At 43.5% G+C, this 16,673-nt stretch overlaps 1 protein-coding gene across 2 annotated transcripts in view; it reads left to right on the top strand.

The window, feature by feature from the left end:
• The window catches only part of ASXL3 (ASXL transcriptional regulator 3), a 164,266-nt gene that overhangs the window by 61,195 nt on the left and 86,398 nt on the right, over positions 1–16,673 (top strand). For both annotated transcript variants that reach the window (XM_040432534.1, XM_040432533.1), the window contains 3 exons: positions 8,723–8,831; positions 9,276–9,384; positions 11,470–11,567. In XM_040432534.1, coding sequence (XP_040288468.1) covers positions 8,723–8,831; positions 9,276–9,384; positions 11,470–11,567 — 316 coding nt within the window. The remainder of the gene's footprint in view (positions 1–8,722; positions 8,832–9,275; positions 9,385–11,469; positions 11,568–16,673) is intronic.

Genomic DNA, 16,673 nt, shown 5'->3' with positions numbered 1-16,673 from the left:
GTGGGCTGCTGTGGAGGTCCAATTTTTAAGGTATGGGGCACTGTGGGGGGGGGTTAGTTTTAAGGGTTGGGGGGCTGTGGAGGTCACTGTTTTGGGGGCGGGGTGCTGTAGATGTCACGGTTATAGTGGATAGAATTGTTATCTTTTAACGACACACACAAACATGAAATGAAATAGATTAAATCTACCCGTGCGAAGCCAGGTCCTTCAGCTAGTATTTTGTACATTCTACTGTATTGCCTTCCTCAGGATGGTGATAGGGTTGAATGCTGTGGCACTGTGTATTTGGTCCTGCTGGGGCAGTATTTTGTGCTGTACTACAGTATTTCTAGCCCCACCTACTTATAGTGTCCCTGCCTTCTGTCATTTTGGACCTGCCTACAAAATGGGACCACGTTTATTTTTTTTATGGGGCCACTTTGTGAAATATAATAACTTTGTAATGCTGTTTGGGCGTTAGCAAGGTGAAGCAACAGATAACTATGAAAGTCCATAAAGAGTACACCAAGACACCCAAGTAATACAATGAATTGGGTAAAACTTTGTAAGTCCTGCAGGGTACTTGTGTGCGATAGAATGGTTATGTCCACTGGCAACAGGGAATAGCCCTAGACAGACAGGGGACTGAGAATAACAAAAGAAAAAATGTTTTCTTTTAGTTATTTATCCATGGTGCACTCAATAATGTAGATCTCTGCATCAAAACAGTCTTATAGTCTTTGTGGAATTTGTATAGATAAAAGGATCGAGGAATCAGGCCTCGGGGCATATTTTTGACTCGCATACTATACAATTTACATTTTATTTTTCATTTTTGTGCAGTTTATTAGAATTAAATACATATGTTATCAACTATATTTTTTTTACTAATTAAAACTATGTACTTATATACATGTTCCTTTTTTTTATTTATCTGATTTCATTTTTTGATTGTAGATTTTTTCTGCTCTCCTTTCTATACATGATTACGAGGGCAGCCTTTTTGCCTGGGCTGCTACACTGCTTTGCTAATAGCATTCAGAGATGCTTTACAGGAGCCACTGGACCCAAAGGAGACTGGGCTTCTGAACAGTCATTGGGGGATTTATCATAGACCTGCATTTTACGTCGCTGTATGATATGTCCTGCGCTGACGGAGGATGTGCCCAATTTATGATGAAACAACTCCTCTGGCGTTCCGTTGCCCAAAGTAAAATCTACCGGAGCTGGAGTAGAGTGCTGGAGTAAGTGCCCTCGCCACTTACTATCTCGGGTATAGGACAGTGTAGAAATGTCAATTGCACCTAAATTTAGACACAGTGGCATTTAAAAAAAGTCACAAACGTAAGGTTTGCAACTTTTTACGCCAGAAAACTGGCATGGGGGAAATAATTAATTCCCCCATTAACTTCTAGGCTTGCTCTGTGACCTGTCCAGAGGTCATTGTGCAGGGATGAGGAGGAGGCGAGCTGTGACAATTATTTGGTGTTTATGGTGTTATGTGATAACAATTTTACAATAAATGTCCTGCCTGTTATTGTAATTGTGCCTGTGATAATAATGAGATAACTGCTGATCTCAACCAGATGTATAAAAAATATGCTTAACCTAAAACCATGATTCAGTAATAGGTTAATTTTGGACGATGCATTTCTCTTTGAGGTAGCAGTATGCTGGTACAGATTCCTTCTCTCAATATTATTGTAGCATGAGGAGTAGGGGTAAAAAGGATAAGCCTATGGATATGTATTCCAAATGTCTCACACCAATCCTGATAACATAACCTGCTCTTCATATTAGATATGCCCTAGTAAAGAAAGAAAACAGCAAGGCTTATAGGGTTATATTGTCCCAGGGGAGCAAACACAACATGGGTATGAAAGCGGAAGAGCTTAATTGTGACTGGATAACAAAGAAAGTGTTCATGTTAATCCTGTTTGACGGTTAATCCTAACGTGTGGACTCTAGTGGTTCTGTGACCCTCTTCACCCCCACCACGTTTACAGAATGCGCAACCTGTAATTAAACCTTCTATAATAAGACGTTTGCCTGTATGGACATCAGGAAAAATGGAATTACACATCTAAAGGGCCTGCAAGGAAGTGCTGTTTTTATAGGTTTTTACTAGTGTTGATCAAGCACCAAAGTGCTCGGGTGTTCTGGCCGAACACATCGGGATGCTCAGGTGCTCTACTGAGCACCAGAGTATAATGGAAATCAATGGGAGAACCCAAGCATCAAACCAGGCACCCCCTGCTCTGAAGAGGAGAGGGTGTCTGGTTTACAGAAAAAGGTTAGAAATTGATGGAAACGCCACTGAAATGGTTTGGAAACAGCATGGGGAGGACATCTGGATGCATCTTGGACTCCTATTACCTATGACATACAATAGACAACCACACAAAGTCTGTATACCAAAAGCAGGGTATGTGCAAGCCAACAATCTATCCATGAGACAGATACAATCAGCATACCTTGCAATGGCAGCCTTGTGCACTATAAGACATTCAAAACCAGCTCTCATCTGACTGAGAGCCAGTAAGTCTCAAAGTTGGTTCATAACTGTTGGATGGCTTGGGTGGACCTGCGCACCTAGATCATTATCATTAGGGTGACAAAAAGTTTTCTGATTGTCCTAACATAATATTCAATAACCTTTCTATACAGGTTTGTCATGTAAACTGATTTGCATAAACATGGCCATATGGGAAAGACATGCAAATGAGCAGAATCTGACAAAACTGTATAGAAAGGTTATTGAATATTATGTTAGGACAATCAGAAAACTTTTTGTCACCCTAATGACAATCTAGGTGCGCAGGTCCACCCAAACCATCCAACAGATATGAAGCAACTTTGTTTATTCACAGGTACAGTTTTTCGCTTTTTAAGCATAAAAAAACATTATTCTCAATATAATAAGGATATATATGGGCTCATTTATTAAACAGAAATACAGCTTCTCGCTGCTCACGCCAGGTCCAAAAAAAAGTGGCCGTGGCTTGGGCGGTCAAGGGGATGGATCTGCAGGCCTGTGTCATTTACCATTTTCTACTCATGTTTCAGGTGTAGAAAAAGGTCTAAATGTAGGACAGCTAGGAAGCTGGCTTACATTTAGAAGCGGCGGTGGATCCGCCGAAGTTATGTAGAGGCCAGAACCTCTTGATAACTCCGCCGCATTCTCTGCCAGGTAGAAGGTTTATTAAGACCGGCTTCTAAAAGGCCGGTCTTAATAAATGTGCCCCATACACTTTTATTATGGGTTAAATATGAAAGAAAAGAAAATATCTGAAGGAAAAAAAGGTATCACTACATACAAAACTGTACACTTATCACTAAGCTATAGCGTTTTCACATAGAGTTGACAAGTTTTTTCTATGCTTAGAAGCAAAGTCACATTACTGGTATCTTTATAATCATATATTCTGCCTGTGAATAAAGTAGAAATGTATATTAGCTTTATGAGTATATCTCAAAGTGGAAAAGCTATAGTACATAGTGTATATGATATCTATATGCTAGGGCACAGCTCTGCCCTTAGCCTGATGTCTAGCCCTGTGAATCAAACGGATGTGGGAGTGTGCAGAGCACAGGAGGTGTTACAAATCAGTGCTCAAAGGATTAGGCCCCACCCCGTGGTGCTCAAACAGGGCCGGAGTGGGGATAAAAACCAGCCCTGCAAAAAGTTGCATACCAGCCCCACAGCATTGCGTCATTATTTACTTGTTTATAATAGGAGAAAGCATTCATTTTAAAACACGTGTGTAAACACGAATATGAACTTTGCCCCACAATAGCTCTTTTTGTAGAACCCCCATAAAAACTTACAATTACTTGACTTGACCCTTGGTGATCTCAGACACTACTTCCACACTTTGGCCGGGGGCTCGGCGGAGCTGATGTTGTGCTTTATCCTAATGAGAAAGATTTCATAATAAGGATTAAGGAGCAGAGGGATAGCAGAGCAGGGAGAGGCTGGTGCTGTTACTAGGGGGTCATACCATGGGGGAGTAATAAAGCCCACCATAATGCCCCCCCAGTAGAAATAATTCTCCTTATAATGTGCAAAACAAACCCCCTTGTAATGCCCCCAGTTGAGCTAATGTTCCCATAATGTGCCAATATAAAATACCCCTTCTCAGTGTCCCCGTAGATGACCCCCATAGTGCTCCTCCCCCCCTTCCCCATAGTACCCACCATAATGTGTCCCAGTATAAAATGCCCCTATACAGAGCCCCCATATAAAATACCCCTTCTTTTTAGCCTCAGTAGATGCCCCTATAGTGCCCCCAATAATCTGCCAGTAAGATGTGCCCCCATAGATGCCCCCAATCATGTGCCAGTAATGAGCCCACCCACCATCATGTGCCAGTAGCCAGAGCCCCCCCATATCATGTGCCAGTAGCCCCCCATTTCATGTTCCAGTAGCCCCCCTGTAACGGATCTACTGGCACCCCGTTACACCCCCCATATCATGTGCCAGTAGCCAGAGTGCCCCCATATCATGTGCCAGTAGCCCCCCCATATCATGTGCCAGTAGCACCCCCTTCTCATGTGCCAGTAGCCCCCCCCTTATGTGCCAGTAGCCCCCCTTATGTGCCAGTAGCCCCCCTTATGTGCCAGTAGTCCCCCTTATCATGGGCCAGTAGCCCCCCTTATCATGTGCCAGTAGCCCCCCTTATCATGTGCCAGTAGCCCCCCTTATCATGTGCCAGTAGCCCCCCTTATCATGTGCCAGTAGCCCCCCTTATCATGTGCCAGTAGCCCCCCTTATCATGTGCCAGTAGCCCCCCTTATCATGTGCCAGTAGCCCCCCTTATCATGTGCCAGTAGCCCCCCTTATCATGTGCCAGCCCAGTAGTCTTCCCTTATCATGTGCCAGCCCAGTAGTCTTCCCTTATCATGTGCCAGCCCAGTAGTCTTTCCTTATCATGTGCCAGCCCAGTAGTCCCCCCTTATCATGTGCCAGCCCAGTAGTCACCCCTTATCATGTGCCAGCCCAGTAGTCCCCCCTTATCATGTGCCAGCCCAGTAGTCCCCCCTTATCATGTGCCAGCCCAGTAGTCCCCCCTTATCATGTGCCAGCCCAGTAGCCCCCCTTATCATGTGCCAGCCCAGTAGCCCCCCTTATCATGTGCCAGCCCAGTAGCCCCCCTTATCATGTGCCAGCCCAGTAGCCCCCCTTATCATGTGCTAGCCCAGTAGCCCCCCTTATCATGTGCCAGCCCAGTAGTCCCCCCTTATCATGTGCCAGCCCAGTAGTCCCCCCTTATCATGTGCCAGCCCAGTAGTCCCCCCTTATCACGTGCCAGCCCAGTAGTCCCCCCTTATCACGTGCCAGCCCAGTAGTCCCCCCTTATCACGTGCCAGCCCAGTAGCCCCCCTTATCATGTGCCAGCCCAGTATTCCCCCCCTTATCATGTGCCAGCCCAGACCAGTAGCCCCCCTTATCATGTGCCAGCCCAGTATTCCCCCCTTATCATGTGCCAGCCCAGTAGCCCCCCTTATCATGTGCCAGCCCAGCCCAGTATTGTACCTATATAAAAAAAGAAAAAAGAAAACACTTATACTTACCTCCAGCGATGTGATGCGATGCAGGCCGCCTCTTCTGGCCTGTGTCCCTCGCTATACGGCTCAGGCGGGCCTCTGATAGGCTGCCAGCACTAGGCCAGCAGCCTATCAGAGGAACAGGAGGGGACACACCTCTCCCTCCTCTGCCGCAGCACAGGCATCTGTATTGCCGTCCTGAGGATGGCAATACAGAAGACTATGGAGATGAGCGCTTCCGCAATGGAGGCACTCATCTCCTGCTCTGCCCTGCCGCCGACCGCGGCCACCCCCGCTTGTCACCAGGGCCGCGGCCTTGCGGCACTCAGGCCTGCCGGCCTACCGGGAAATTTCCCGTTATCCCGGCAGGCCAGTCCGGCCCTGTGCTCAAACCCGCTAATTTGCATATGAATAAAAAACGCAAACATCTCTGCAGCTATTTATCATCCAGACAAAAGAAAGGGCTCATCATGCTGATTAAAACTATACCTATCAGGCAGTATGTCAGGTTTAATAGGGTTGATCATGCTGACAGAGATTCTTAAAATGCTATATGTCAGTGATGCCCAACCTGTTGCCCTCCAACTGTTGTAACACTACAACTCCCACTCTACCCTGCTATAAGCTGATAGCTGTAGGCTGTCCAGCCATGCTGGGAGCTGAAATTTTGCAACAGCTGGAGGGCCGCAGGTTGGGCATCACTGCTATATGTAATCGGTGGGGTCCGACACCTGGGACCACATGCTGATCAGCTGTTTGAGAAGGTAGTGGCACTCCTGTGAGAGCCGCAGCTTTCTCCCTGCTGTTCTTGTTATCACAGCTCCGCTCCATTCACTTCATTGGGGCTGAGCTGCGCCGAGGCCATGTAACCAAGGAACTTGCAATCACTTGGCCTAGGGAAAGCTGAGAGAAAGCTGTGGCACTACTGTGAACGCCGCTGCCTCCTGAAACAGCTGATCGTGGGGGTCCCGGGTATCGGACGCCCACCGATCAGATACTGATTACCTATCTAGAGGATAAGTCAACAGTATTTAAGTCTAGGAAAACCTCATTACATTTTGTGTTTTATTGGGTTTTTTTTTTTAGAATATATCCTGTTCAAATTTTTTATATGCATCTTATTATGTCAGTAAAGCTCCATTCACACGACCGTATTTTGTTCCACATCCGATCCTCATTTTTGCGGATCGGATACAGACCTATTCATTTCAATGCTGCAGTGCTGTCCACATCCGTATGTCCGTTCCGTGTCCCCACAAATGAATAGAACATGTCCTTTTCTTGTCCTTTTTTGCAGACAAGGATAGGTATTTCCACCTAAGGGCAGGACGTGCTGATCCGCAAAATGCGGAATGCACACGCCGTGTTTTGCAAATACGCAGATTATGGATGGCAAAATGGATACTGTCATGTGAATGGGGCCTAACAGAACTACAGTACTCTGATGAGACCTGTACGAAAGTATTTTTTTCCGCTTTCTGAAATATCAGATTGTAATGCTGATAAATTGGTAGAAAATATACAATTTTACGTTAGACCTAATGGGATTCTTTAGCTATATTTTTTTCAAAAAATGTTAACAAGCTAAGTTCAGCAATGACATGAATAGTGCCTAGCTTATATTCCACTTCTTTGTGTAGTGCCGATCCATTCCGATCAGCTGACAGTATGGTTGCTAGGGATACACTGCCTTTTATGTTGCTGTCAGTTATGATCTCCGTAGCAACCGGTCTGTCATTGGCCTGTATCTCAAGGCTATATTAGCTCAAGGATAGAGAAAGGTAAAGGAGAGTCACTGGGATTTTGTCTTCTACTTGCGGATCCGCAAAAAAAATGGCTGACATCTGTATGCCATCCGTTTGTTTGTTTTTTGCGGATCCATTGTAACCATGCCTATCCTTGTCCGCAAAACGCAAATTTTTTTTTGCGAGGCTACCGAACGGACATACGGATGCGGATAGCACATGCTGTGCTGTCCGCATTTTTTGCGGACCCATTGAAATGAATTGGTCCGCATCCTATCCGCAGTAAAAACGGAACGGACATGGAAACAAAATACGTTAGTGTGCATGAGGCCTAAGTCGAACGGCACTTATGCTCATTTTTATGAAACTGTGAGGGGTTTCCACAAATGACCATTCGTGGGATTGTTCCTTTCCTTACGCCTCACTCAGTTTGCATTCTTCTCAGTAGCCCTTCACCCGGTCAGACAAGGGGATGTGTCCCCAACAGATTATTTTCATGTCATCATAGAAAAAGTGGGATCAACATCAAACGAGTGAATCAGGTTTCTTTTTCTCTATTACTGCAGTCATTTGCAGGGTGGTTGGGAATGAAAAGCGATGTAAAAGGTCCTATATCCAACGATATTTCATTCTTACATTTTTTTAAGTTTACTTTGATTAATGGGATGATGATTCTATACCTGGTTGTGTGACAAACTGTAGTCCATAGCACTTGCTGGAATGAATAATGCTCGGGGGGGGGTTTCTTTGCACGGTTGAGCTCTTTGATTGATTGTGATTGCACCCTTTGACTGGATTTCATTCATGGGGCTCTGCTGTGTCTGCTCACACATAAAGCGATCATTATCATTCCTAAATCCTTCCACTTGATATAATTGGCGTTCCTGCACATCCATCACATAAGACCCTGCCGTGGGCTGCAGACTGTAGTCCACAAACCAACCGAATTTTGACTCCCACCTCCATGAGTCCAGAAACAGAACCACTTGATTCTTCCGGGGCCTCTCTTCACTATGCCTTTGTTGCCTTTCATTCGTGCAGTTTCTTCTCTTCCATCTGATCATTCATGTGCATCAGAAGCCTCCTCTGCAACACTTTCAAAGCCACAGCTCTCCTGTGTTGTTTACGGAACATTTTTACTAAAATTGTTGGACTCCGCTCTCCTCAGCTTTTTTTTTTTTTCTTCTCATTTTATGGAAAAACGTAATTATTTTGCACAGTTTCCCCCTGAAGCTTATGGAGCAGATGCATTTGATTAGGATTGTTGGACCCTTTATTGTAATGTAGATGCTTTCAGGCTCGGAAGAATTTCTCTAAAGGGAAGCATGAACAGAAAAAAGAAGAGAAAAAAAAAAGCCAAGGGGAGAGGAGGCATTGTTAGATGTGGTCAGGCTCACGTTTTTTTACACTCCTTTTCATGGATGTCTTGTTATTGTTATCTCACATTGTAGTGGTACTTCTCCGTTGGCTTGTCTAAATGCCATGCTTCATACTAACACCCGTGTGGGCGATGGGACCTTCTTCAAAATCCCAGGGAAATCAGGACTTTATGCTCTTAAAGTAAGTGTTTTTTTTTATTTTTATGCATTTCAGTTAAATTGTGACTTGTATGGATTGTAACGGAGCGTGAAGCTTCAGAGTAGGAGTGGGATTTCCTCCTAGACTCTCCTTCTTGAGATCAGTTGCCAGACTTTTTATGTAATGCCCATTAATAAAGACCTTTTATAGAGAAATGTATTCTAGTGCCGGGGTAGATAGATTGAAATAAACCTTTGAATTATACATTTGCTGTAAATATTATCCTGTGTTTAGTGTCTTTTGTGATCCGTTGAAGGTATTGCTTCTTGGAGCTTCATATAACGTGGTTTTACACAAGTCCATTATAGATATTCCGCCTGCACCGTCTATGTAAACTGTACAGCAATTCACACCAGGCCTGTTTAATCTGGGGAATGAGACGCAGTGAACCTGTAATATGCTAATAATGATTTATGTTTCCATCAGAAAGAAGAATCTACTTGCCCGGCTGATGGAACACTGGAAATAGGTTGCGAGTCAGAGTTAGATGGGAATGAAATGGGAGAGGCAAGCAGCAATGGAGAAGAAAATGAAGGTAGAACCCAAAGGAGTTATTGACCTTCTTTTTTATCTACTTTCCTCTTGTTTCGTCTTCTTGTTGCATCTACAGCTTGGTATCCATTCAAGTTTTGTTGATTTACTATTTGATTTTCTGTAATATGTAGGTAAATATTTGTACATTACACACAATACTTTCCACCGCAGACAATTCTTGTTGGAATGCTTGGCTTATATTGCAGCCTTCAAACCTTAAGCGATGACTGATATCCAGATTTGTTCATTTTTTTAATTTTTTTTTCATTACTGTAATTTTATGTTAAAGGAGTTGTCCGCTTTTGTTATATTGATGACCTCTCCCCAGGATAGGACATCAATATCAGATCGGGGGAGAGCTGTGTCCTCTTCTCTATTTACCTGTTCACTGTTGACATTGCAGCAGCTATCAGGTGTAATGACGGCTCTGCCGTCCCCATTCACTTCAATAGGAGGCCTCCGTCCTACTCGCTTGAATAGAAAGGATCCGTCCCATTGAAGTGCATGGGGACGGCAGAGTTGCAATTACACCTGCTGTCCACCGCAGGGTTGATGGCGACTAGATAATCATTGAAGAGAAGGCAGCGTTTGTGTGAGCGATACGTTCTCTTCAAACCACTGATTGGCAGGGGTGCCAGGAGTCGGACCCCCACTGATCTGATATTGATGACCTATCCTGAGTATAGGTCATCAATATAATAAAACTAGACAACCCCTTAGATTTGCTCCCTGGAAAAAAGCCTTCCTTCCCAGTTTCTGCACTTTTCATTTATATTTATAAGGCAGAGCTTGATCCTCTCCTGAATTAGGCTACTTTCACACTGACGTTTCTGGGTCCACTTGTGAGATCCGTTTCAGGGATCTCACAAGCGGCCCAAAACAGATCAGTTTAGCCCCAATGCATTCTGAATGGATCCGTTCAGAATGCATCAATTTGGCTGCGTTTGGTCTCCATTGCGCTTTTGAGACGAACACTAAAACGCTGCGTTTTCACTGACACAATATGGTGCAATTGAAAACGGATCCATCCCCCATTGACTTTCAATGTAAGTCAAGACGGAATGAATAATGCAAACGGATCCGTTATGAACGAAAACAAGCGTTTGCATTATCGGTGCGGATCCGTCTGTGCAGATACAAGACGGATCCGCACCGAACGCTGCTGTGAAAGTAGCCTTATCTCCATGCTGTGACAGATCTCACAAGCATTACTGAATGGTATATGTCTGTCAGCGATGGGAAATCTGAGAGCTGTCCCTATGTCTCCCACATAGCTGTTAGTGTGCATACGGGTGGAGGATTTTGTAGCATTGTTTGCCATGAATCTGGGACAATCCACACTTGCTAATTGTCCATATTGCTAAAAACGTGCCACTGATTTCATCCTTACATTGCATTAATGGCTCCAGGTCTCTCCCCTCCCTTCAGCTGCATTGACTCAATAAGAGTCAAACCCTTGACCAATCATCAGAGAACAGCGGTGTAAGTTAGGGTCTGTACACTTCTCATTTTAACTTTACTGGGAAAGCTCCTGGTGCACACGCTGTGTATATCCTTAAGCCCCCAGATACATTTTCACATACTTTGGGCCGGTATGAGTCAGAATACTCTTTTGAGTCTCCTACTCTTTTCTATACAAAGGAACTCAGTGCAAAAAATTGTTTTGCAATTTGCAGTATTTTGTATATTAGTTTATTTTTATTTTTTATACAATGGGAGTCGCTGTGCCACTGTAGGCCTATGCAGCGGAATACGTTGGAGGTCCGTGTAGGAAAATGAGAAGAGAGCCCAACACTGATTACCTTAGAAGTTTTAATGCCTCTACCTGAGTTCTTTGTGGTCTGTCTGGGTTCACATCTGCGCGTATAACTCCGGCACTCTGTTCCAGTTTCACTGTAATGGGATCAGACGGGGATCCGGCCACCTTACGGCATATATGCCAGCTTTCGGACGGACAAAAATTGCTGCGTTTAGTATTTTTGTGTGGCCGTTTTTTTTTTTTGTTTTTTTTTTTACCTTGATCGTTTTCTCAGTCTATTAGCACATGGTGTTTTTAACAAGAATTGCTTTATCTATTTGTACACAGTGTGCCTGAAGCAAGTGACTGAAGAAGCGTCTTCCAACCGAATGCAGAGCAAGCTAGTGTCTTCCTTCCAGCAGCACACCAAAAAGGCACTGAAGCAGGTAGGTTCAGTTTAGTCCCTAAAGTTGTGTTGGCACGACTTCAAAAGATGTCATGTTGAACATTTTTTAAGTTTCCAGTCGAAATCCATAGCCTCCTGAGAGTAAGTACATAGGAGACTGGTGTATAGTAGAACTGGCTTAGTTGCCCTTCGTAACCAATCAGATTCCACCTTTCATTTTTTTACAGCTCCTTTGGAAAATGAAAGGTGGAATCTGATTGGCTGCTATGGGCAACTAAGCCAGTTCTACTTTACACCAGTTTGATAAATGACCCCGTAGGTTACTATGTACACCAACATGCAACTTATTCTGAAAAATTACCTGAAACGATAGTTACACTTTAAAGCGGTTATCCAGGAATGGATAATGATAACCTATCCTTTGTCTCTCCCGAAGTCACATGAGACTTTGGTGAGTTAATTCGGCAATCAGATCTGCGTCTTTAAAAATATTTTAAAATAGCAATCCGAAGTCAGGTTTGATACAGATGTACCAGCCGGTACCAAACCCGACTTCGGATTGCTATTTTAAAATGTTTTTTAAAGACGCAGGTGTGATTACCGAATTAATTCACCAAAGTCTTGCGCAACTTCAGTGAGACAAATTTTGCCTACACGGAGGCAATACATTTTAATGCTGTACGCGGAGACCGCATTAAAACTGAAGTGTTTGAATGAATCAACTTCAGATCTTTGATCCGAAGCTTGATTTACTCAACACTAACACCATAGATGCAAACATTACATATGGACTAAGCCCTCGCTCTGATATGATAAAATCTGAGACTCTCAGCCAATATATTTTGATCAAAACACATCTGTACCCGTCTACCAGCGCCAAGGTGGTCTCCATCAGGCAGGTCCTACTCTAAACCTACCTATGCCATTGTGCATCTACATTTAGCAGAGCAGACCCTGCACATATAGTGCTGCTCTTGATTACCTCTGTGTGCATCAAGCAACCGATGAAAGGAGGAGCACACACACCTATATGTACCACCTAATCAAAGTCGCCTGTGGGATAGGCGGGGCAAAAGTGCACAAAAATGTTGCACCCATGGTGGACAAATAGGAGCGAATTCAGACTTGAAGGTGCCAATTCTTCAAGTATAGACTAAAAACAGAAAGAAATTCACTGAAAAAGTAAAAAAACTATTATACGTATATAGACTGAGCCCTATAATATTTGAATCTGTTGTGTTAGTGCATTATTTTCAGTGATTGCAGCTCAGCACTATTCACTTAACCCCTACCCGACATATGACATAATAGTACGTCATGGCAGCAAGGGACTTGCCGCATTTTAACGTACTATTACGTCATGGTGATCGGGCGGGCACCGAAGCGGTGCTTGCCCGATCACTGCAGGGGCCCGGCAGTCCCTGATAGCCGGGCCCCTGCTGCATCCGCCGGCATCGCTGTAAAAGCCGATGCTGGTAGATTCACTCCTTCTATGCCATGGTCAACGCTGACCGCGGCATAGAAGGTGCATGCGGCGGGTGAGGGAGCCCATCGGGTCCCAGTGCTGCTGTGGTGAGGACCCGATGGGTGACAAGGCAGCCCGATGCCATGCACAGGTTGCCCAATGCCTTGAATGGCATCGGGACTTGCCTTCTACGGAAGCAGAGGAGATCCAGCCCCAGGCTGGCTCTCTTAGGCAACCTGTTAGTGTATTACTGTGTATTACAGATGTATTGTAATGCATTGCAGAGGGGATCAGACCCTCAAAAGTTGGTATACCAGAGTGGGACATAAAATAAAGTTTTCAAAAAAAGAAAGCAAAAAATATGTTTAAAAAAAAGAAAGAAAAAAACGCCCCTTTCCCGTGACTTTATAATGAAAAAATAGAAAAAAAAAGGAAAAAACACACATATTAGGTATGACCGTGCCCGTAACGACCAGCTCTATAAATATATCACATGATCCACCCCGTCCGATAAACACCATATAAAAAAATAAATAAAAACTGTGTTAAAAAAGCAATTTTTGTCACCTTACATCACAAAAAGTGCAACACCAAGCGACCAAAAAGGCATATTTCCCACAAAATGGTACCAATAAACCGTTACCTCGTCCCGCTAAAAATGAGCCCCAACGTAAGAAAATCGCTAAAAAAATACAAAAAAACTATAGCTCTCAGAACACGGAGACATTAAAACATAATTTATTTATTTTTTAAATATGCTATTATTGTGTTAGAAATAAAATAAAAAAAGTATGCATATTAGGTATCGCTGCATCCGGAACAACGAGCTCTATAAAAATATCACATGACCTAACCCCTCAGGTGAACACCGTAAAAAGATAAAAATAAAAACAGTGCCAAAAAAGCAATTTTTTGTCACCTAACATTACATAAAGTGCAAAACCAAGTGATCAAAAAGGCATATGCCCCCCAAAATAGTACCAATCAAACTGTCACCTCATCCCGCAAAAAATTAGCTCCTACCTAAGACAATCTGTCATAAAATAAAAAAGTTATGGCTCTCAGGCTATGGACAAAAATGCTATTATTATATTGAGTGTTGACCTTACGCCCCGATATGGGGACCTTTTATAAAGCTAACTTCCCACGCATATATGCAGAAATCAGGGGTCTCCTGGACAAGTGGCATGCTCTCCCACTTTCTCTCATGGGACGTATTGCCGCGACTAAAATGACGATCTTGCCCAAGCTTCTGTATCTTTTTGAGACCTTACAGATTGTAGTTCCCCTCAAGGATCTGAGATCCATTCAATCTCACCTCCTTAAATTCATATGGGCGGGGAGAAGTCATAGAATCCCAAGGTCAGTCCTTCTATCCAGTAAGCGCCAGGGTGGACTGGGGGTACCAGATGTGTCCAAATATTACTGGGCGGCCCAACTACGTTCTGTCACGGCTTGGGCTTCCTTGCACCCGTACTCTGTCTGGATGCAGATAGAAAGACTCTGGCTAGCTCCTACACATCCTAACTCTATGTTATGGTCCGGTTCTCACAAGACCCTACCAGTTAAGGACCTCTTAGGGCCCATGGCTTGCACTAGACTCATATGGCAACTGTGTAGTGGTAGGTTCACTCTGGTTTCTAGCCAATCCGCTATGACCTCCTTTTTTAATCACCCTATGCTCCCTACTAGTCTTACCACATCCACGAGGAGACCATGGTTTCAGCGGGGAGTGTTTCGGTTTGCAGATATTGTGGACCCCTTTACTAGGGACCTCTTGCCGTTTTCTACCCTCAAGACCAAATATGATCTCCCCTCTTCCTCCAATTACTTTTATATCCAGTCCAGTCACTTTGCACAGTCCATTTTTTCAGGGGTCACAGTTTCCCTCCCGACTCCCTTTGAACACCTTTGCAGGGAAGGGGTACATGCGAAGGGTCTAATTTCTGAGATCTACTCCATATTGCTGACTCCCTTCTCTGATCGGGTTCAAAGGCACACCTACATGGTACGGTGGGAGGAGTACCTAGGAAAGGCCTTACCGGACGCACTTTGGCACCTTATATGGATGAGGGCAGCGAAATCCTCTATGTCGGTACTACACCAGGAGAACCAATATAAAATTTTAATGTACTGGTACCACACTCCTGACCTCCTCCATAGAATGAACCCAGTAGTCCCGGGAGATTGCTGGAGGTGTGGGTTGCATGGGGTACATTGCCTCATATTTTCTGGGACTGCCCCAAAATACGCCCCTATTGAACTGGAGCAGGCACCCTCCTGAGTGATATTTTCGCACTGGAAATCCGACCTGACCCTATGTCCTTCCTGCTTAATGTTGTCCACATTCAAGTTAAAAAAACACTCACTTAAGTTATTACTATTAATACTAACAGCAGCCCGTTGTTTAATCTCCCGATCTTGGAAAATCCCTGAACCTCCACGGGTTTCTGATTTGTACGCTAGGATGACAGAGGTCTGAACGGTGGAATATTCCACGGCCATGTTTCAGGACAAAATTGTACTTTTTAACGCCATATGGGACCTGTGGGATAATTACTGGGCCACGAGGCAACCTTAACGACCTTGTGAGAAAGATGTGTCCCCCCCGCAATTGTGTCATTGTCTTCTTATTTGTCTTGTCTTTTGGATATTAGTTTGATGAAGCATTACTTATTGAGAAGTTCTGGGCTCTCGGGTCTCTAAGACACCTTCACTACTACTTGATGTCTTATTGGTTCTAGGATATGCTGCTCAGTAGTCCTATCTTGGACTGATTAAAGATAGACACAGTTTCTCTTAGTTCACTTTATTGTTATATTACTGCTCGGTTTTTCATTTTCCATCATCGCATATTATTGAGTATTATACATGCTCAATCAATATGAATGGGATGCTTTACATGTTTCATCTTTTAGCTTGTACTATTGTGCATGAATCTATTGTAGATGTGCATTGTCATTTATATATTCTTTAATAAATATACAATTATAAATGAAAAAAATGCTATTATTGTGTAAAACTTAAATAAATAAGAAAAATTATACATATTAGGTATTGACACGTCCGTAACGATCTGCTCTATAAAAATGTCACATGACTTAACCCCTCAGGTTTTTTTTGGTCACCTTGCCCCATAAAGTATAATAATGAATGATCAAACAATCATATGTACCCAAAAATTGTACCAATAAAAATGTCAACTCTTCCTGCAAAAAACGAGCCCCTGCACAAGACGATCGGCCAAAAAAAAAAAAAGGCGTTCAGGAAATGGAGACACGAAAACATAATTTTTTTTTCAAAAATGCTTTATTATGTAAAACTGAAACAATTAAAGTAGACATCTTTGATATCATTGCGTCCGTAACAACCTGCTCTATAAAAATAGCACATGATCTACCCTGTCAGATGAATGTTGTAAAAAAATAAATACGGTGCCAAAACAGCTATTTTTTGGTTACCTTGCCTCACAAAAAATATAATATAAAACAATTAAAAATCATATGTACCCCAAAATAGTACCAATAAAACTGGCACCTTATCCCCTGATTTCCAAAATGGGTCACTTTTTGGGAGTTTCTACTGTAAGGGTGCATCAGGGGGCTTCAAATGGGACATGGCAACTAAAAACCAGTCCAGCAAAATCTGCTTTCCAAAAACCATATGGCGCTCCATTTCTTC

This window comes from Bufo bufo, chromosome 5 (assembly GCF_905171765.1).
Source record: "Bufo bufo chromosome 5, aBufBuf1.1, whole genome shotgun sequence".
In the NCBI taxonomy this organism is placed as follows: Eukaryota; Metazoa; Chordata; class Amphibia; order Anura; family Bufonidae; genus Bufo; species Bufo bufo.
Note: the sequence above shows the minus strand (reverse complement) of the source record. Positions and strands in the feature narration are given on the sequence as shown.